Source organism: Anser brachyrhynchus (assembly GCF_964034855.1).
Source record: "Anser brachyrhynchus genome assembly, chromosome: 3".
Classification (NCBI taxonomy): domain Eukaryota; kingdom Metazoa; phylum Chordata; class Aves; order Anseriformes; family Anatidae; genus Anser; species Anser brachyrhynchus.
The window spans coordinates 103,256,750-103,280,656 of NC_137696.1; the positions used below are offsets into that span (position 1 = coordinate 103,256,750).

Genomic DNA, 23,907 nt, shown 5'->3' on the forward strand with positions numbered 1-23,907 from the left:
TAAAGAATTGTGATGGTTTTACTCAGCTGGGCAGCTGAGTCCCACTAGGACCACTTTCTCACTCCCCTACTTCAAAGTGAAAGGGGGAGAAAATATGCAAAGGGCTCAAGGGTTGAGATAAGGACAGGGAGATCACTCACCTGTTATCGTCATGGGCAAAACAGACTTAACGTAGGGAGACTAATGTAATTTATTACCTATTACTAACGACCTAGAGCAATGAGAAAGAAAGGAAAGAAACTAAAAACACCCTCCCCACATCCACCCTCTTCTACCTCCTCCCCTGAGCAGCACAAGGGAACAGGGAATGGGGGCTGCAGTCAGTCCCTAACGCTTTGTCTCCACCGATCCTTCACGGTCACTCTCTGCCCCTGCTCCACGTGGGGTCCCTCCCACGGGATGCCGTCCTTCCCGAACTGAGCCTGCAGGGGCTGCCCACAGGCAGCAGCTCTTCCAGAACTGCTCCCACATGGCTCCGTACCACGGGGTCCATCCCCCAGGAGCAAACTGCTCCAGCACGGGTACCCCACATGTGGGCGGCAGCTCCCCCCAGACCCCCTGCTCCTGCGTGGGCTCCTCTCCACGGGCTGCAGCTCCGGCCCGGGGCCTGCTCCTGCGGGGGCTCTCCATGGGCCGCAGCCTCCTCCAGGCCACCTCCACCTGCTCCACCGGGGGCTCCTCCACGGGCTGCAGCGTGGAGATCTGCTCCGTGTGGGACCCATGGGCTGCAGGGGGACAGCCTGCTCCACCAGGGGCCTCTCCACAGGCCGCAGGGGAACTGCTGCTGTGTGCCTGGAGCATCTCCTGCCCTCCTGCACTGACCTTGCAGGGCTGCTTCTCACTCCTCACCCTCCCAGCTGCTGTTGTGCAGAAGGTTTTTTTCTTCCCTTTCTTCAATCTGCTCTCCCAGAGGCCCACCCAGCGTCGCTCCCTGGCTCAGCTCTGGCCAGCAGCAGGTCCCCTTTGGAGCCGGCTGGAGCTGGCTCTGATCTGACACATGGCAGCTGCTGGGCTCTGCTCACAGAGGCCACCCCTGCAGCCCCCTGCTACCAAAGCATTGCCACATAAACCCAATACAAGACTGTAAGAACAAAAATATCAAGAGAGAATAGAGTTATTATGTCAATGAAGTAGAGGGAGGTTTAAAAGAACTATTACATCATTCTTATATTTATTCTGCATCTTTCGTCCGGCATCACACATTATTCTACATGTTGGCATGGCTTTTCTTCACAAAGTAATTGTCATTTCAATTATCAAAATGTAGTCTCTTCATTCCTATCTGAAAAAATAATAAAAATAAAATAAAATAAGGGAAAACCATTAGTTTGGGATGTTGGCCTGCAAGGAAAAAAATGGGAAGTTGAGCAGAACTTAATAAGGAGATAAAAGATGATCTCTACAAATGTTCAGCTACACTAAGTAATTACATTTTAGCTTTATTTTCTGTTCTCAGCATATGCTGGTATATGTACCTCTATGCAACTGTAAGTTAAATGAAATATAAAAATATATATATGAATGGAACAGCATATTTTGAAAAGTTATGTTCAATATGAAGTTTGTGCCTAGTAATTCAATACTATAATTATGCTATTTAATATTTTATATAAAAATTATTTGCATTTCTGCTTATTGACACCAAGTTTCACTTTCTGATAATTTCCCTTGAGTGTTTCATTAAAATACATGCTTTATTAACATTTAATAAGGGAAGGAGCCATGGAGTAAAATTTGACTATGAACTTGACTCCAGAATTTTTCAATAAAAAATTTTTGCCTCCCATTTATATTAGGTGTGTACTTCCCTCCTAAAGAGTTCAAATGTTTAGCAAAATATTATTTAAAAAATTTATGTAACATTTTTTATTTTTCATAAATCGTAAAGTAACTGAGTTGTATTTAAGCCTTTTTTAAGAAAAAAAAAGTATGGCATAGCTATCAACTGTATAATAATATTTAGTTTTCATTTCCTTTTTATAAAGAATGTTCTACCCCTTAATCCCACCTGTTTGAAGGTCATCTTAATCACATTCTTTAAACAAAGTCATTTCTAATGTACATTATTTCTTCCTTCCCTCTTCTTTGTATTTTAACTTGCCATATGTTATGAGTGAAATCCCACTGTTGTTAAAATCAATGTCAAGACTCACTTTGATTTAAAGTTTTCATACCACTTAGCTCATGGCAGAAAATAACTGCTGTGCTTATATCATTAGACTTCAAGCTCCAGTTATTAGATCTTCTTAAGTATGAAACATAAAGTAACAATACTTTTTTAAGTTATTTCATAGTATGGCAGCTTTCTAACCAGAAGTTATTGAGTACTGAGAATGATGTTTGGTTAAAAAAGACACTAGTGTTAAGTTGTAGTTTCTAGAAATCAGCTTTTCTTCTGCATTACTAGACTTCATTGAAATCATTCATCCTGTGGGCATTTCTACTAAGAAAAGGTAGAAAGAAAATGTTGCAGGTTAGGTCTTCTCTGTATAATTTCCTTGGCCGGAAAAACTAATTTAATGCAAACATCCATGATCTTGTAAACATAGAGAAACAAGAAAAATATTTTAATTATCTGGTGAAAAAATGTAAACTGACGAGAAAAAAAAAACACAACACACTGAAGGTTGTTTTCAGTGTTTGATATATATATATATGTTAAGTTAAAAGTGCATATAGATTTACTTCCATTCATTTTAACAGAAAAGCCACGGGAAGCTTGTTTTGATCCTGGAAACATCATGAATGGGACAAGAATTGGAACAGACTTTAAGCTTGGTTCAACTATTACTTACCAGTGTGACTCTGGATATAAAATTATTGATCCTTCAACTATAACATGTGTAATTGGTGCAGATGGAAAGCCAGCATGGAACAGAGCATTGCCATCTTGTAATGGTATGTGCTATTATCTTACCAATTCCCCTGTCCCCCCGGGAATACCTGATTATATGTTTTTCTGTTTTTTAGGACATTGTATAATGGCACATGCAGAAAATATCTGGGGAACACAATTATGAAAGTGTTGGTGGTTATGTGGAATAGAGGTAGACAGACCTTTAAGATTCATTCATGGTGTCCTTCCAGCCCAGGTCTGGAACCTAGGCTTTGTCTTGAAGACAGCTAGTGGTAAAGAGAACAGCATATTAAACGATATGTCATCAGATAAGTTGTTAAATTTCAGTCAATTTGAGTCTACAAATTTCTCTAAATATCTGATACTGATTGTTCCTAGGTTTGACTACAACTACATCATATTAAATACAAAGAGAGAACTAGTGAGTAAGGTTATTTACTGGAAAGGTTTTAGCTACAATATCCTGCCAGTACTTTCTTGACTTGCTTTATATTTAGAGGAAAATAAACCTGGATTATCAAGCAGAAAGAATAAAAGGTCTCCTTAGTCTTATTTTTAATTTAATATACTAGAAAAAGGTTTCATAGGAACTCTGTACGCTACAGGTATGTTTAAAAATTATATTTGTATCAGATATGTCTATTCATATGAATAGATTAAATTATAAAATAAGAGGTATGTTGTTTTTTTAATAAAAACAAAATCCACTTTTTTACCTCTTTTGATTGATATTAATCAGCTTCATTATGCCAACTAAAACTGAACTTATGCAAGTCAGTAAGTGATTTAAATTGCAAGAAATAATGTGTTTATCCTGTTATAACACAATTCCCGACAAATGACAATTAGTCTAAGCAACATTTCTGCATACTTTCCTTTCTGACAGTTTATCCTTTACTGTAGGAAAACTGAAAGCTATACAAAATACATTATGTTCCCTTTCATGTCTATCTGAAAGATGAATTGAATACAGTAGGTTAAAAATGCTGAAGAATGTAATTGTCTATTTATGAATATATGTTTATTTTGGAACATTGATCAGAACTCTTAGAATTTTTTTTTTTCAGAGATGTTCCTCCAAGGTTTTAATTTTCAAGACTGTAATGCAGACAAGATGATATTTTCAGAGGAGGCGAATGACCTACTAGGAATTTTCTAATCCTGGTTGGATTTGGTCTTATCTATTTCACTGTCTTCTGTCAATAGCAGTTCAAAGAAGACAGTGAAAAGGGGAACACAAGTGGGTTTATTCTGCTTTGCAGCTATTCCTAATAAATCTGCTTCATTTATAATTGGAAAATATATTTGATTCTCTGTTATAATGTGGAAAGTATTTTTAAAATAAAGACAAAGAGGAATTATTAGTTTTTCTCAGGATTATGCAAAACTACCGGTACCTGATGTAGATTAATCCCTGTAGGCAGCTAAGCACCACAAAGCTGTTTGCTCACTCTAGGGAAGGGAATTGGAAGAGTAAAAGTGAGAAAACTCATGGGCTGAAACATGGACAGTTTAACAGGTAAAGCAATAGCTGCGTCTGGAAGTAAAGTAAAATAAGGAATTCATTCACTACTTCCCATCAGCAGGCAGATGTTTAGCCATTTCCAAGAATGCAGGGCTTCATAACATACAGTTACTTGCAATGACAAACACCACAATTCCAAACATCCTTCCTCTCCTCCTTTCCCCCCCAGCTTTTATTGCTGAGCAATAAACATCATATGGTGTGGAATATCCCTTTGGTCAATTGGAGTCAGCTGTCCTGGCTGTGTCCCCTCCCAACTTCTCATGCACTCCCAGTCTCCTCACTGGCAGGGCTGCATGAAAAATGGCTTTTGGGAAGGCTTTGATGCTGTATAAACACTGTTCAGCAATAGCTAAAACATCATCGTGTTGTCAAGGCTGTTTTGGTCACAAATCCAAATCATAGCATGATATGAGCTACTACGAAGAAAATTAACCCTGTCCCAGCCAAAACCTATACAGTACGGAGAGGTGTACTCCGAAACACGTAGTCCTGCAGTCTGTGTTGTGCAGAGCAGGTCAGATAAAGAAGAGTAGTTTTAGTTTCTGTCAAATTGTATTTAACAATGTTTCCCTTCTGAGTTTTTTAGAATTATGCCTAAATATAGTATCAGAATTTTCAAGAATGAGTGAAAGAGAATTTATTGCCATGAAATGTCACTGATGTGAGTGAAACTGACTGCAGTCATACAAGCTACAGTTAGCAGTTTGTGTTTGGCAGGTCAGTTTCTACTTTATGAACATGTTCACATCATGTAAATAAACAAAGCAGGATGATGGAATTAATATTACAAACATACACCATACTTTCAGTTTTTCTCCCTCCCTCTTTTTTTTTTTTTTTTTTGGTGCTGGAATGCTGACAACAGCTTGAGGTTTTTTTTTTCTGTGCCTTTTTTTCAAATGCAGATGGAATACTTATACATACACACATATACACACAGAGTATACACACAGAGACAGATATATAGGTATACGTGTACATCCATACACACACATATACAGAGCCTAATCTAAGATGCAGACAGAATTATGGATTATGCTGATTTAAGGATGTCATGGTTTCAGCTGCAATGGAGTTAAATTTCTTCACAATACTCAGTCTTTTACTGTCTGAAAACTTGCTCAAGGTGTGCTGTGTTTCATTGTTCATGTCATTAACACAGTTGTTAAGCAGCATTGGCCCCAGTGTCAATCTCTGGAGGTATACCACTAGTAACTGGTCTCCAAATGGACTTTTTGCCCCTGGTCACACTCTGGGCCTGACTGTTCAGTCAGTTTTCAATCCACCTCACTGTCCACTATCTAACCCATGCTTTGTCAGCTTGACTATGAGGATGTTATGGCAGACAGTGTCCAAAGCGTTACTGAAATTGAGGTAAACAACATCCACTTCTCTCCCCTCATAGAGGCTAGTCACCTCTCTGTACAAGGCCATCATGTTGGTTAAGCATGATTTCCCCATTGTAAATCCCTGTTTGGTATTCCTGATTGCCTTGTTCTACATGTGTGTAGAAATTGGTATCCAAGATCAGTTACTCCATTGTCTTCCCAGAGACTGAGGTGAGACTTACCAACCTGTAGTTCCCTGAATAGTTCTTCTTGCACTTCTTGAATATGAGTGACATTTACTCTCTTCCAGTCTTTGGAAACTTCTTCTGATTTTCATGATGTTTCAAAGATAATTTAGAGTGGCCTTCCAATGACATCAGCCTCAGGACTTGTGGGAGCAATCTGTCAGGCCTGATGGACTTAGGTTTGTCCAGTTTAAGTGCTCCCTATCCTGGTCTTCCACTACTGAGGATAAGCCTTCTTTGTGCCAGACTTTCCTTACAGTCTCAGAAGGAGATCTGGGATTTCTGAAGTTTTGTCTTAGTGGTAAAAGACTGAGGCAAAGAAGGCATTACGTGCCTAGGCTTTCCTTTGTTCTTTTTCACCAGGTCACCTGCCCCATTCAGCAATAAGCCTGTATTTTCCCTAATTATTGTTAATGTACTTTTAGAACCCATTTTTGTTGCCCTTCAGATAGCTTGCCAGATTCAACTCCAACTGGACCTTGGCTGTCATAACCCCATCCCTGCACAACTGGACAGTGCATTTCTTTCCACAGCCATAAACAGAGATGCAAATAAAAAAACAGAAGCAGATTCCACCCCCACCCCCCCAAAAAAAAAGGAGAAAGTGCATCGGGCTTGAATAGCATTTATGTTACGAAAGAATGGAATCCTAACAGCACAAACAAATACTAATATTTAAGCAAAGCCATAATGTGTATTAGAAATTAACCCAAAACATAAGATACGAAATAATCATTTTATTTAACCAAGCAAAATCAATTGCCTCTATGGTCAAATGTAATACCATGTTAGTCTGACTAACAGGGATGCAAGAGATACCAAACAGGTTACCAGCAAAATAAAGTTTTATATCCCTTTTCTTTACCATATCACATTGAGGACAGGACAAAGGAAGGAAATGTCTCCATCAGCTACAAACAAATGTAATATTCACTCATGACAAATCATATTATTGTTTTTATTTTGGTTGATTAAAAATTTAATCGTGTAGCCTCAGGCAGCCTAACAACATTTTATAATATGCCTGATTTTTAAAAGTATATGCATTTTTCAATCTAAATTCAACACAGAAGAGGAATTAGGATGGACTTTTTTTCCCCCCTCAGAGGTTCTTGATTCGGTAACCTTTTTTTTAAACCGATTTGCAAGAAAAATAGCAAGTGTTTCTTCCCTCCGTGCGGTGAATATTTGGAGCACCCATAACAGCAGGATGAATTGTTTTACTTATTAAAAGTGCAGAATGAAGCTTTTGCTGTGACATTACAATAGTTTAGTTTTAATACCTTATGAAAGCACACTTGCAGAACAACAACGTCTTGTATAACTTAAGCAGTTATGAAATGGTAATAAACCACTGAATTGTAATGTAGAACTAAAATTAATGACCTGTGCTTCACCTTGTAAACTGGAATACTTTTCTTATTTTGGGAGCTGTAGATTCTTTGACACAAAATTCAAATTTAAATTTTAAAAGCAACATTAGTTTTCCTTAATTTTTAAAGCAGAATAGAACTTATTTCTTAAACAGTAATTTGCTATTTAAATAATATATTTAATTATAACACATATAAAATATGAAATTAAAAATTAAAGGAAATGTTCTTTTGAATCCTCTATTTTTACACCCAGAAATAAAGTTCTAGAATAGACAGACAAAGCTCCTAAAAATTATGTATTTTGACAAAATGGAGAGCAGTGTCTCATACTGCATTCATTTTGAGGATCATACCATAGATAATTAAAAATTTAAAATTTTACAGAACATTATTTTTCAACCAAATTAAATCTTTCAGCACTTAACTGACAATAACTAATATATATAACTTTCTTTTGATTTGTTAGAATTGTTCTATATTTATTCAACATAAATACTGAAGCAAGGGATAGAGGATGAATTAGTTATCCATAGCTCTGAGACATCACTTAAATTTTCTGCCTCAGTGGTTATAAGTCTTATTCCAAGATGACAATTAATGCATTGCAATGTCTATTCTAAATTTGCTTGTTGTGTCTATTCTAAGTAACACTGTTTGTCCAAAGAAGCAGAAATTACTAAGTGAAAGATTAGATACGTTGATGCTGTTAAATCTGAGTAAAACTGTAAACTAGAAAACATGCTTGTGGAAGTACTTTAAGTCTATTTGTCTAGTATGTTTTCCTGTGTGTACCATTTTAAAACACATGCTCTTATGACTGAAGTTAAGGTGACTCAAGAAAACTGAATATAAGAGATTTTTTAAGCAGCCCACAGGAGCTTAACTTTTCTCAGAAAATTAATATGAGGTAAAAGTCTTCCATTTGTATCTTTGCAAAAATAACCAGCACCAAATTGCATCAAAGAGTATTATAAATTTGTAGTATTAATATTTTTAAACTATGCTAAAAAGGGAGAATTTCTATACTAAATTGAATTGATTACTCTAAAAAGGAGTTTAGTTAAGCATACTGGAAGCAAGATTTTTAAATAGTTGTTTGACCGTCAAGTTATCAGAAGTTATAAGGAGTAACAAAGGCATATATGAAAAAAAAAAAGAAAAAAAAGGCCAGGAATGTATAAAGATTTTCTTTCTGATTTGAGCTCAGTCTTGCATGTAAGGTAAGGTAAGAATTGCAATGGCTTAGATCATAACCAAAACTCTGGAAACTAAAATGACTGTGAGGGAAAGCACAAGATATAGCTGTAGTAGCCATGTAAATGATATTTTTAAAAAGTCAAGGATGGTCACAAATAATGTGAAATGATTAGTCATGATTAGTGATAGAAGAAAGAAAATATAATTTTTTGAAAAAAAAAGAAAAACATATAGAAGCTAGTAAATGCAATCAATGTGTTTGATCTCTGATAAAGTGAAAAAACATTTCCTTTCTATAGCAACTTAAAGATGAGAATGTCCAAAGCATACTGTAGGAATGAACAGCCACAGTATGAGAAAACCCTGATCATCACTATATGGCATTCTGTCAGAGGCCTAAATAGATTATTTTGTTAACAAAGTTATAACTTAATGAAAGTAAATACTTTGAAATTTTCTGTCTATTATTGTAACTTCAGATCTGAAAAATAATGTTTATTCAATCCAGTATGAAACAGAAGTGATAATCACTGAATTAGAGAAGACTTAGTAGTACATAGCAAATGTAAATATACATATAAATAAATAATATACAAATATACATATAAATATACTGCAATATACTGCAAAGTCATTGCATGGATACGGATTGGAAGGTCTTTACCCAGAAACAATGTATGTTAGAAGTGTAGATTCTGAAGTTGAATTAGAAAGCTGTTTCCATGAAATATATAATAAATCTTTGGAGTTTATTTCAAAAAGGTATTTTTAAATCTTAGCAGGCACAAAGATGGTTTATGGAGTTGTAAAATAACTGTTTAATAAAATAAGCATGGCTGACATGAACAGAAATTGTACAGAATGTCAACATTTGAACATTGCAAAGTTTGAAGCATGAAAAATGTAAAATAATCTAAAATAAGTATTGTATAGGAAATCCTAAAAACTTCTGAAAATTATCTGCTTTTTTTAAAAAATCAATTGCTCTGAATAAGTGAATTCAAGTTTCTTTCTTTCTTTCTTTCTTTTTTTTTTAAGATAGTATTTTACTGGTAGACATGATGAAAACAAATTTCATACAAAGCTAGGTAACAGTAACTGAGAAAATACTTATTCTATAGGCAAAACTGAGAGTTCTATTCAGGATAAGCTGGAATGCCATATCACTGCGCTGGTAAAGTTTACAGCTTTAATTTTCAAGAGAACTTCTCTTATATCTTTCTTAGCCAAAGGACTCAGAGGCTTTCTTTCCAGGGCAGATACATTACAAATATGCTATCACAGATATTATCGAAGTTATTCTTTAGAAATATATTTAAAAATAGGTAAGCACATTTTAGAAGAGTACATTTCTTAAGACTCCATAACTTTGGAATTTGTTTTAAATTAAGCATAATTATATACTTTATATACTTTATACTATATATATTATATACTTTTCATTCCAGTGAAATGTTCATGACTTGAGAATTTAATCCTGTGTCTTTGTGGCTTAGGTTTTGGTATCCTCAAACCAAGAAAAAAAAAAAAAAAAAAAGACTTTAAATTCATGGCATAAATTGATTTCTTGTGATACCTGACTTTTACCTATTCAGCCTATTAATAGACTAAACTTCCCATCCTCTATCTATAATTACACTGGATTTTTGAATAATTCATATAAGCAGCTAAAAGAAGATACATTTGTAGTATTAATTGCTGCCTGATAGGGAATTTAAACTTGCAGAAATATTTCAAGTGTGATTTTAAAACCCACTTGCTGCCAGGGAGCAGAAGGAGCAGGTCTGCTACATGAAGGTGGTTAAGTTGGGAGCTGAGGGTGAACAAAGCGCAGGCAGTGCCCTCACTGGCTAGGCACAGTCCCGCTGCAAGACCCAAGTGAGCAGAGCCACGGGCTCTAACACTGATAGCTCCAGACCAGCGAGCTTGTTGGTCTACCTGAAACCCCAGGTAGACCTCAGAGCTGCTTTCCAAGCAGTTGCTAAAATGTGTTCTGTTGTATGGAAGATTCACAGAGGAAAATAACGTTGGTTTACTCTGTTCTTTATAATAGAAAGTATTTATTTACATCATGCAATAATCTTTTCCTTGCTTAAAAACAAAAGTAGCTGTAAAGAGTTTGTGTTACTCTTTCTGTTTAGTTTTACAGAGGAAATAACAGAAGATTTTTTTATATGTATTATCTGTGTGCTCTTCTGATAATCATCTGGGAAGTTAGAAAAAACAAGGCAATTTAAGCATATGTTCACAAAGTATGGCATTCTGTGCAGGGTGCAGTTAACATATCTACATATTTCTCTGAGGCGCAAGTTAACTGCATACCGCCACTTATATATGCACTAGTAATCACTACCATATCTTTTTCTTGAAGTTTTTTTTTTATATATATAGATAGGTAGATATAGATATATATGTCTATAGATAAAGACAGATAGATATACATATAACTTGGGAAAACAAAACAGAACAGAACAGAAGAAAACAAAAACCACAACACTTAAATTCTGTTTACAGCTTCTTTCAACTAATTTGTACTTCCAGTCATATACAAATACTTGTAGTTAGGTAAAACTCTCATAGTCCAATTTTAAGTGGTTTTAATAAAAATTATATCCTTGGAAAGAACCATTAGATCTGTCTCTGTAGGAAAACAAACAAGGACTAAAGCACCAAACTATCATTTTGTGGTACAGGTTTTCATCATCAGACTGAACTGACGCAGATAGGAGTAGCTACAATTCATACAACACTTCTTTCTGTTTTGATTCCAGCACCATGTGGAGGACAGTATACTGGATCGGAGGGAGTGGTTTTATCACCAAGCTATCCTCATAATTACACTGCTGGACAGACGTGCCATTATTCAATAACTGTACCTAAAGAATTTGGTAAGAATTTATTCTTTTGACTTATCAATCATTAATCATAGTTCTACTGTTCAAATGTCCTTTATGTGGAATAGTGACCTTGGATTTTAAATATATTGCAAATTGCTTATCAAAAATAAATGGTTCTCAGCACAGAAATTGATTCTAGGATTTTCATCTTTTACGCCTCCCTAGGGTGATCAACAGACTTGTTCAGCTAAGCAGTCTGTGTCCACAAATACATTTGCACAGTAGATACTCGTTAGAGCTATGGTTAAATAATAAGCAAATAAATTATATTTTAGACTGTGTTCTATTTCAAAAACCACATTTTTGTATCATATAAAAGTTACTTATTAATGTTTTAGGGATGGGAATAACACAAATCCTTGAGATTTGTATTACAGTAAAGTTTAAAATGTTCTGTATTCTTTATTGTAGTTTTGACTTTTCTATAAGTGAAAGTGAAATTTGATTGAGTGTAATTCTTTTTCCTACTCAAATTGTATAGGATACAAGAAATAGCTGGTAGAGCAAGAAAGATGCTGGAACATGCAAAAGGAATCAATCAAATCATTCAGAGTGATTTGCATAACTTGTTTGCATAACTATTGTATTGAATTATTGAATGTTATCACAATTTAGGTTTTAGTAAGTAATGCACAACATTTAGTATTTTATTCATGTTATCTTAAAAGTACACAACCCTTTCACCAGTCAACTAAACAAATAAATCTTTTTATTCTTATTTGCTAGAAATAAGCTGACACAAGTTGGATCTGTAGCTAACATTTAAAATGCTTGTCATACACCTGACAAAATAATTTCTCTCTGTTTATTATTATATAATTTCATAACAGTACTGACTTGAAGAGGGCTTGACCAAAAACTCACTTGCGTTTACTGGCAAGAGATACAACTTAAAAAGAATCCTTTTTCATTTGTGAGACTTTTTTGTTAAATATATAAAAGGTATAATTTTACCTGTTTTAATAGAATTTGGTATTGAAGAGCACTATAATAACTTTACTTCTAGGTGATGACAGTTGGCACAGAGGATGTCTTTGCAGCAGTGAAGACTAACTGCACATTGGTCTGCATTAGCAAGGATGTAGCCTGCAAGTTAAGGGTAGTGTTTTTTCCCTCTTAGCCTTCACAAAGTAGTATCTGGGAACTACATCTATAGTGTTATGTCTCCAAAGTACAGGACACAGGGTGCTAAAATAGAACAAGTGCAACAGTGAGGCTGCACACAGTAGCCAGAAAAGCTGAAGGAAAGAGTTTCAGCCTGCAGAAAATAAGTGAAGGAGGAGTGTGCAGTGAAAGAACAAGAGGGAGTAGTCACAAGTTGCAGCATAACAAATTCCATCTGGACATAAGGTGGCATCCCTGCCTATGGCAAGGGGGTTGGAGTTAGATGATCTTTAAGGCCCCTTCCAACCCCAGCCATTCTATGGTTCTGATTCTCTAATATGGAAAACATTCAACCATGACAATGGTTATGTACAGGTAGCTCAGAGAAGTTTTGCATTCTTAATTCTTGTCAGTTTTCAAAACTTTCTCAGAAAAGATCTCAGCAACATGATCTAACTTCAAAGTTAGCCCTGCTTTTAAAAATAAGGAGACTGGACTACACAATTTGTTTTTTAAAAAAAGTTATGCAAATAAGAAATTTACAAAATGTTAGAAAATACTGGCTGATACAAGGTGTACAGAAAATCATATGTAAGTCCTGCATCAGAGATCTGTGGTTTGTATAAAGGATCTGGAATAGGAATAATTTTAAAACAGATTCCTCCTTTACCAATAAAATATATGTGGCTTGAGTAATGAAGTATTATTTTTATTGACTTGATTTTACTAGTTTATTACTTCATGTTTGTATTGCTAACTGATACTTGAATTCAGTGAACCATTTGATATTTACTAATTATACATGTTCTATAGTTAAATGATTTATTTTTAATACACTTTAATTACCTACAGCTAAAGTGCAAATTTAAGTGTAGCAATATATCAAAATAGAAATGAATTGATGTTTTTATTACTTGGTCAGTTTTCATATTTGTGTGATAAAATAAGAACTAATGAAAAGATACAAAAGTAGCCAAAACAGTGAATTTAAAACATTTTCCTTAGCCTAAGTCTGGATGAGTCACTAATCATGTGTGCCAGCAGATGCTCCCTAATGGTTGCTAAGGTTGGTAGTGAAATTTTGGTGAAAAAAATCCTTTTTAGATATTCTATTTTTTTATTTCATACATAGTTATGCAATAAAGAACAAGAAGACTTGTTTGACTAGAGAGCATGCTTTTGGGGAAAGACTAATTTAGTTTTGTTTTTAATTAAAAATAAAAAATAAATACTGAAATGCACATCGGACTCTTGTTATTGATTAAATTCAATTTTGTTTTATCATGGTAGACAATAAATTAAGCTTCTCTTCCTTCCTGAAATTTGGAAACAATTCATAGAGGAATCCACTGGTAGCTAAGACAAGCAAAAATAGCATTAAATATTAATGATACCATTAAATTAGTTTTTTTTAAAATAGATTCTTGTTTTAGCTGCTTTTTATTCTTTTTCTTTTTTTGTTTCCTCTCTCTCACACTCTTTTATTTATTTATTTATTTATTTAAATATAGTTGTGTTTGGACAATTTGCCTATTTCCAGACAGCTTTGAATGATGTGGCAGAATTATTTGATGGAGAAAACTCTCAGGCTAGACTTCTTAGTTCACTGTCTGGATCCCACTCAGGTAAGGAATAAAGAAAACAAGTATATATTTCTTACACAGTTCAGTATGGAAAAAAAGAATTCATGAGACATTCTGAATTTCATTTGGAAATATAATAATAAAATCACTAGATCAGATTACCAAGGGAAATAGAAGACCAAATCTTTGAAACAAGACATTCTTCTGGAACATATGGTTTTGGAAAGAACAAATCACTTGGATGAGTGGAGAAATAATTGAATGAAATTCTCTGATCTTTATGTAAGAGGGCAGATTGGATGGTATAATTATCTTCTCTGCCCCTAAACTCTGTGAATTACACATCTACATTTTCTGAATGTCTAATTTAAACACAAATTGCTTGTATTCACAAAATGCAATTATCTGTATGCAAACATGCACTTAGACTAAAAGCAGACCAGCTGTTACATTCAGGTAACTATAGCAAAGTGTTGACCCTGTGAAATGATAATTAAACTTATATGGATTCCTGCGTGGCCAAAATTTCCAGTCTATGCATATATAATAACTATATTCATCTCAAGTGGATAATATGAAAATATTTCTTCAGCTCTGTATGTGTGTTTTGTCATACAGTCCTAGTATTTAGCAAAGTTTATATGCAATTTTAAGATTTTTTCAGTCCAGGGCTTTTCGTTGCTATTTGGTTTTCACTGTAAGTAACTGAAGACATGCTTGTTGTTAAAGAAATATAACATTCAATGTATAGAAAATAATTAATTATTTGAAAATTTCAACTCATCGTTTTCATATGGTGAATCCTTGCTATTTGTCTCATGAGTTCATGAATTTATTTTAAAAATCATTTAACCATTGGCAAAAATTCAGCAACAAAAACAATATTTGCTTTTTTTTTTTTTAACAAAATAAGAGACAACTCATCTAGGCAGCCAATTTTACTGCATCACACGTAATGAAAAGTAAAAATTAATGCATATTTTCAGAGAAGACATTTTTAAATAATTGTAGATAATTTAAACTTGTCATTCTTACTTATTCCATGTGACATATCTGATTTACATTGGTTTAGGATAGGATTCTGTTAGGTGGAATCACTAGAGTTGGAAAAACACAAAACTAATCTAAGTAAAAGAATTATCAATCCTATTTAGCCAGTTATCTGATATCTTTTAAATTAATACATCATTCATTTCACTAGAATTTCCTAAAATCTGTGTTGATATAATCCAATGAGAATAAAAACGGTTGTCATTTTGAGTCACATCCTTGCAGTATAAAAGTACTCCAGTAATGTATGTAGTGATTCATTACTGAGCTTTTATCATTACTGTGGATAGATACTTCAGGGAAGGAGATGAACAAAGTATAGCAAACATTCTTATTAATCCTTTAGTCTATAACTGAAATTTGAAATACTATTAGAAATTTAATAAGGTGTGGCCATATATTTTATTGAAGCATCTATATAAAAAGGTCAGATCCATTCTCTCTCCTTTCAATTTTAGTTTTGAAATGATAAACATCACATAAATATCTATATAGTAACACTTTTATAATATTTTTCATTGTTTACTGTGTTTTGCAAAGCAAGGTAAAGCTGTCAGTTACAGAAAATTTGACCAAAAATTCTTTTAAAGATTTTGGCCCTAAATGGTAATAACAGTCCCCAGACAAATAGTTTATTGGAGATCTAATTCCAAGAGCTGCAATAAGTGCAAGAATATGTTGGATCATGAAGTCTTTTTAATCTGACCAATTTTCAAATCTCCAATGTTAAATTTCATTTTACACATTGTGATTTACATTTTCCTTAACTGTAGAGGAAAATATAAAACTGTATTTTAACAGTGAGTTGATTACATACTTAGGAGTTGCAACTTGTTTCTACTTTGCCTGTTTAATTTCTTTTCTGTTTTCCTTTGTAGGAGAGACATTGCCTTTGGCTACATCTAATCAAATTCTTCTGCGATTCAGTGCTAAGAGTGGGGCATCAGCCAGGGGGTTCCATTTTGTTTATCAAGGTAAATCCTGTCTTCTTTTGGTGGGATATACTGATGCAAGTCTCTCACAGTGTATTATTTTGAAGGCTTCTAAGGTATTAAAGTATTTCTTTAAATTTGGGTGTAGTCTTAACCTTTTTCCAGCCATAAGGGACCTCTTGCGATCCAGTGATGGTAGACTGGCTTCATAATGGCAGTCACCTCTGGTGAATCCTATCTGGTCCCATAAATGTAGGTCCCGACTTACTCAGGAAACCATAATCTCTTGCTCCCTTACTGCTGACTGTTCATGTCTTCCATAGACTGTGGTGAGGACTCTAAAGGTGAGGTGAAAAAGGCTTAAATCTTTTCCGTATCATTTGTCACTAGGTTGTCCATTTCCCGCCCCCCATGTATCAACAAGCCCACATATATTTTGAACTTCCCTTTGAAATTAGCATACCTATCGACTAACTTTCTGTAATGTCTCTTACTATCTTTTTCTCCAGTTAGGCTTCTTGATTATATTCTTTAAGTATATGAGAAATGTTGTCATATTCTTGGCTTGTTGCCTATCTTTGCTTTCACTTTTGGTATACTCCCTTTTGGTGTTTACATTTTTTTGAAAAGCTCCGTTGCTTTTCTTCATCCCTCACAATTTGTTCCTAGGGTCTCAAATCTCTCTAAAAGTGTCACCAACATCCTTCCCCTTCATGGTTGTTCCTGAGGAAAGTCCACGTACAAACTTCATGAATATGTCAAAGTCTGCTCACCTAAATTCTAACCTTCAACTGATTTCTAAACTTCATCATCTTGTGCTCCTTGCAGTATAATATGCCATCTATATTCACATACACAAACAGCTCATCTCTGTGAGCAGCTGGCCAGGTTGTAGCTACTTAATTTAGTTATCTATTAGGAGTATGTATTAAATCTAGCCGGTGTTTGGTTTGACTAAAATGAGTAGGGACAATGCCACAGAACTTTTTTTCTAAACACAATGACTATTATATTTCAGTTTGAGCAAACGGAGATATACATCTTCATACTGTGTTGAGTTACGTGCTCAAAATTACTATACTGGGATGGACCAAAGGAGGCACATATTTGGTACATGTTAAAAGCCACATTTCCCTGATATGAAAGTGAAAATATGCCACTGGGTAGCATTTGAAATAGGCATTGCAAATGCAGCCTCAAATTGCTAACTGCACTTTGGAATTTAATAAATAGGAAAAAAAAAAACTGGTGGATTTGTTACACAATATCAGTATTCCAACAATTTCTGGTTATATTCAGACATTGTATTCAGGAATTATTATTATCACAAAGAAAATAGGTCCTATGGTTATGGTGAAGAATTGTCTGGTTACCTGAAACAGATACTAAAAACAAAATGAAAAGTTTTATATATTTATCCTTAATGTTATACTTAACACATTCAATACTTAATTTTTGCCCCAGCAAACAGTTGTCCCATTTGATTACAGTTACAATATTAAATAGGGGTTACTTTTTTTTAAAAAAGAAATGATAGAAAATAATGTAATTTTGGATTTAATAATATAATTTTGGATTTGTTCTACACTGACAGGGCATAGGTCAGTAAGCACAGCATAAGAGCTCACGCTGCTGTGGGAATCTTTGTTGCATTCACCTAAAGCCTTTATCCCTAGATGTACTGTTCATTTCAGCTTTCTCAAGACATAAAGAAAAATATAAGAAAAATACAATAAATTCAAGTACTTGAGAAAACCTCAGTTCTGGATAGGTACATGCTGCATAATGCTGAAACAATACAGCTGTGCTTCAACTTGTTTTCACCACCTCTAGTTTCAGAGCTAGTTTGTTTGAAGCTACATATATGTTGCTGTAGAACAATAAGCCTCCTGTTGAGAATGATGACATGCATCATTTCAGTCACTTATTTGGACTACACTAAGTTTTCAGTAACTGTAAGAAATAGATTTTAACAAATGAGAAATATTCTCTGCAGAAAATGAATATAGCAAAGCCACTCTATTTGTCTCAGGAGAATCATGAGCTATTTCAGTATCAAATTTTTGTATATATTTTGAAACATATCTTAGAAGCTTTATTTAATACACATATGTATATTGCTTAATAAGTTAATGATATTTAATAAGCTAATGAGTTAATTATATTTAATAAAAACTCATTCTGAGGTTTTTCTATCTCCTTCTGAAGTATGTGATCACATTTCCACTACTGCCTGCTGCCTAGCCTTTTAAATACTCCAGAGAATATCATCCACTCTCACATTGAACAGAGTAATCTGGTCTACAAAGTCAATCATTTTATTTATCGCCGTCTATTCCAGGTTGACCTTCTTCCCTGTTCACTTTTCCACTGGGCTGATTTCAATTTTGTTTCACAGCAGCATGAAACATTTACTAAAAAGATGTAGGATAATTACTACAGAAAATAGAATGCCTCTGTGATACAGCTTGTAAAGTCTAGCTTGCCAACGCTATAGGCAAAATACAGAAGGAAGGCTAGAGGGGAAAAAAATTACAGCTTGCATTATTTCACATTTTTATTTGAGCAAGTAATAGATGAAGTATGATTCAGATTTAATGGCTTTTGCAATGCCACTTTGTCAGAAACTTCTTTTTAGCTGCATATCTCACCTGTGCCTTCAGTTCTTTTTCTCAGATGACCACATTTCCTTGTATTTCATACAACAGGCAAAGGGTATCTGTAGTATAAGACAGAATGAATTTCCATTCTGTTAAAATATTAGCTTCAGGTATGTGGAAATATGATGCTAGGAACAATCACATTTAAAAAGACTGGGATTTGTTTTCCTGTTGCAACATCACCTAAGAAACAATAGTATTTTTATATAGCTTATATATTTTTATATAGCTTAGGCTGCAGCAATACAGAGAGTTCTTTCCCTAAAAAGCAAAGTAATGACCTTTATATCACGCCAACATTTATGTTTTTTTAATGCTTGTCTTTACTTGCTCTGCCTACAGACGCATGAATTAGTTTATGAGGTCAAGTGTGATTTTAAAGAGAGCTATTAAGAAAACTAGCATACTAGGATGAGGAAGGACTGTGGAAGAAAGATGAAGGGGGGCACGAATAAAATAGGATTATGACTTTAACAATTAAATTGACATAATCTGTGACAAGAATAAAATATGTAGCCACATGCTTATTGCTGAATGTAATTAGAGAACAGAGCTAAGGTGGTTAGAGTTCCCATATGGATTGCCATGACATATTTTGTTCTGTTTTACAATGTGTCTTATGGATATCTGTACTGCATTTTGCAACAGATTACTTATATCTGCGTAATTAAACTTCATTTTAAGCAGTTATGGGAGCACCTTGCTATGATGTTTTGTTTGGCTTATTTTACATTTATTCTTAAGGCAGTTCTTAAAGCAGGAAAAAATAAACATTAGAAAAAGTTTCTTATAGTGAGTGGTATTGTTCATTTGTGCATCTTCAGCATTTCTTATTTATTAATAGAACTGGAAAAAAAATGAGCAAAGTGTCAATGCTAATATGGCATTGAGTGTTTCCTGCTGGCAATGAAATAATCTGACACAGCTCTAGCCATGGATGTTTTGCTTGCTGACTGCTCTCAGTTAAATGGTGGCTTGCAGTTCAAAAAGGAAGGAAGCACACAGCAGAGCTTCTGCTACCTGAACTAATTTAAGAGTGCTAGTAAACAGTCTGTACATTTGCAATAATGGTAGAGAAGGCTTGCTCACAGGAAAAGAACTTTCCAAAGGCAGTACTGGAATGAAACCAGATGAGTTGACATCCTTTGTTCGGAGGTGCTGAAAATACTAGTTACACAAAAGATCTGTTTCGATTACAAATGTATGTATGCAAATTGCCAGCTGTGAAGACTGGCAATTACAGGATATTCTTCAATCTGGTTCTTATGAACAGTCCATTACCTTTGCACAGTTGCTGTAGGGATTCTGCAGATGTGGGCTCCAGGTGAGGGATATAAGCAAAGATTTTCTCCTGAAACCTCCTCCCCTCTGCTGAAAGATATTTAAAACAATGACAGCTCCCTAAGGCCAGAGCTGCTGCTAGGGACACGCTGCTGGAGACGTTGCTGGAGGGACTGTTGGAGACCCACCCTAGGAAGGCCCTCCATACCAAAGGAGCTGCCCCTCTAAAGGGACTGTGGTCTGTCAGTGACCCACAATGAGGTGAGAGTATTTCTGAGGGGTTGGCAGTCTGTGGAAGACCTATCCTGCAGTGGGGTAGACATCTCTGAGTGACTGTGGCCCATGGATGCCCCTGCTAGAGCAGGGATACTAAGAAACAGAGCGACAGGAAAACCTGAAGAAGCAAAACGCAGGTGAGAAAATGAGTAAAATGCAAAGGGCAGCAGAGGAAAAGCAAGAAAGAAAAAGAGAGCACATGACTCCAATGTCCTGTGCTGCCTCTCACCTCACTGGAGAAAGTAGGGTGGACTGTCTGTAACCCGTTGAAGAAAAAAAGGAAAGTTGAGGGAAGGAAAAGGGACAATAGGTGTTTGACTGAAGTTGAATCCAAGAGGAGAAAGGACAACTGTTTACTTAGGTGATTGATTGACTGTTCATTTACTCTTTTTTACTGAACGCCTGAATTGGTGATCAGAGGTTTGTGTTAACTGGTAATAAATTACATATAAATTCCTTGAGTAAAAACTGTTTTGCCCATGACAATGTATGGAACATTTTCTTATCACATAATTGGAAACAATCTGTCTCGACGAAAACTCCCATATGAGCAATCAGTCCCGGCCAAGGAATCTATTAATTCCTAGTCGTGGTAAATATGACAGTCATGAAACTGGGTGTGTGAGCAGCCATAATCACCCTGTCAGCTGTAAATTCATTATATAATTAAAAAAAAATGTTTCTAATAAAACTGTGCTTGTACAGTAGACCATTTGATAAAGAAAAGACAATTATTCCCAATAAAAGAACTAGAAAGGGCAGGCTGTGTCAGTTGAATTGACCTGGCAGACTACATCTGGTCTGCAGGTCATGATCAGGAAGAACTGTGATTGTTCAAAATCCTTAAACTACTGTTTCTTCATTATTCTTCCACGAGTGCAGGACAGATCCCTGCCAAGGTTAGAGTTGTATGCATGACCAAGTTTCACAGATTAGCTGGGTGATACCAGGCTCTTTTTGAAACCTTAATCACAAAATCCCATTGATTTAAACAGAGTCAGGTATAGTAAAGTTACTGAATGGAAAAGTGTTTTTTTGTTTGTTGTTGTTTTTTAAACTAATTAAAGTATTTAACCATTTTCAAGACTTGAAAAATGTATTTGCTTTTGTTCTGCAGTAACCTATTGTGTAATTATCATTACAGCATATTCCACATCTGACCTTTTTTTTTTCAGTCTTAGATGAAGCTTACAACTTAAGCTTTAAAAATCTTCTGCAGCAATCTAACCTGTTGATTTAGAAGAAAATGTTACTGTATCTGTATGACCTTGTCTGCATATAAATAAAAAGAGCATGTGTTGTACTGTTATTACTACGACCAATTATATGTAAACCTTCTTTTAAAAAGCTTTTCTCTACACTTGGTAGTAGTTGCATAAACTTAACTCTTATTCTCAGTAGCAGAAAACTGATAGAACATCACGTTATGTAAACAAAAAGGAGAACTGCCAATATTCTGCTGAAATGTGGTGCATATTTCATGCTGGATTTAAGACAGGATTGATTTCAATTAATGTTCTGTATGCAACTTGACAACAAATGTTAATTTCTAGAGAATGTACCAGTACTTAAAATTACTGCACTTAAGTAATTATGATTCTGATTAGAGCAAATGACTGTACACGAAGTGAGAAAAGTATGAAGCTAATAATATGTAAATAACTATATATAGGTTCCACATATCTTGTTCTTTACTTAGTGGCCAGGGTAGCTGAACAGGTGTTGTGTGCGTATGGGAATAAACAGAAATATTGTTCTTCAGCTACAGGCCAGAAAAAAAAATAGTTGAAGGATATAAAATAAAATGAAATATAACTGCGATTCTGTTTACACTATTCTTTAAAAAGGTTAGTAAGCTGGAAACACCATGTTTGAGAATCTGCTAGAAGTAAAGCCTAAACCCCATTTAATTTTTTTATGTGTGTTACTGAACTCATATATAGATGCAGTGATTTCTTGCAACTAATTCTTGACAATAAGAAACTAAATTGAATTGACTTCTGAAGATGTCACTTGCACAGAAAACTTATTTATATGTAATATTATTTTTATGTACATTGTTTTTATGAAAATGTAAAGGTGATGTTGCACATGATACTTTATCCTTTTTTTTTCTGTAAATATATGTATTGGTTCTTAAATTGTAGTTATTTAAGAATAGCTAACTGCAAAATCTAAAGTAGAAGGAACAAGTTTGGTACACAAACAAATGCACAGTGTCAAAAGTTGCTAAGTAAAAAAAAATGTTTGCTATAAAAAAGTGCTTATAAATAAGAAAGCTAAATGGAAAATAGACTCATGGGCTTCCAAAGAATTTTACTATTTTGCTTTTTAAATATTGCTTACAGTCTTTTAACTGTTCACATATCACATCAGGTTTGTAAATTCTCAGAAATTATTGGTAAAAATAATTGCTGTCAATTGTATACCTTTAAATACCCTTGAGGGTGCATTGTAATTGCTGAATATAGTCCAATATGATAAATCACATATTGGTATAATATTACATCGTTTTTATATCTGATTATTTACAGCATAATACTTCTCTCGGCTTCTAATGAGAAGCCAAAGTTGCCATATTTAATAAGTAAATTAGTTGATAGGTATCAGTATCTTATAATTAAAGTGGGCAACTGAAATATCACTGATCTTCTCATGTCTAAGGATGTATTTCCAAATACTGGCCCTCTGAGCCATGGCACTCACATGCGATAAAGTGCTGTTGTCATATGGCTGTGCATTGTCACAGCCCAAAAACATAATCCAGCTAACAGCCATGAAAGCATTAGGCCCATCTTTGAGATGACAGGGGGAAAACAAATAAAAGGAACAAACAGAACTGCGCTCTCTACAACAAGAAACAATATGCATTTTTAGTGGTATGTTTACTTTTCAGATGATGACTGTCATTTGGGTTCATGGCTTTTTTTTTCTTTTTTTTTTTTTTTCTTCTCTCTTCATGCAGCTGTTCCACGCACAAGTGATACACAGTGTAGCTCAGTTCCAGAGCCTAGGTATGGAAGGAGAATTGGCTCTGAGTTTTCAGCAGGCTCTGTTGTTCGATTCGAATGTAGTCCTGGCTATCTGCTGCAAGGCTCAAAAGCTATCCGATGTCATTCTGTACCTAATGCCTTAGCTCAGTGGAATGACACAGTACCAAGCTGTGTAGGTAAGCAATTGCATTTAAACTCATTTGTTTTGTCACACGTCTCTGAATCAGAATTCAGGAACTGTTTCAGAAAACAGTATTTAACATATATATTCACTCTCCTTCGATTAATGTCAGTCATGCCCAATTTAAAAGAGCAGTTTTCCATATCAAAAAGTAATTGAGTACCAGCTGGCTGGTAGGCAGTATAGTGTTTCAAATAATTACTTAGATTATATGAACAAGAGTGGTGCACATTTTCTTGAACATTCATTATTTTCATGACTCATTTACAGCTTGAAACACAGGACATATTTTAATTCTCCAGAAGTGTCTTTACCTGTTTTATTATATAGTCTTTGTTGTATATTTCTATCATCCATAGAATTATGGTATCTTTTTTCAAGTAGAAGCATAATGCATAATTAATAATGATGGCATTGTT

The 23,907-nt window shown here is 34.7% G+C and overlaps 1 protein-coding gene across 12 annotated transcripts in view; it reads left to right on the plus strand.

Annotated features, from left to right (window-relative positions):
- CSMD1 (CUB and Sushi multiple domains 1) overlaps window positions 1-23,907 on the plus strand; it is a 1,150,108-nt gene that overhangs the window by 950,810 nt on the left and 175,391 nt on the right. For all 12 annotated transcript variants that reach the window (XM_080586628.1, XM_080586632.1, XM_080586634.1 and 9 more), the window contains 5 exons: window positions 2,704-2,898; window positions 11,303-11,419; window positions 14,044-14,157; window positions 16,044-16,139; window positions 23,280-23,483. In XM_080586628.1, the coding sequence (XP_080442754.1) occupies window positions 2,704-2,898; window positions 11,303-11,419; window positions 14,044-14,157; window positions 16,044-16,139; window positions 23,280-23,483 (726 nt within the window). The remainder of the gene's footprint in view (window positions 1-2,703; window positions 2,899-11,302; window positions 11,420-14,043; window positions 14,158-16,043; window positions 16,140-23,279; window positions 23,484-23,907) is intronic.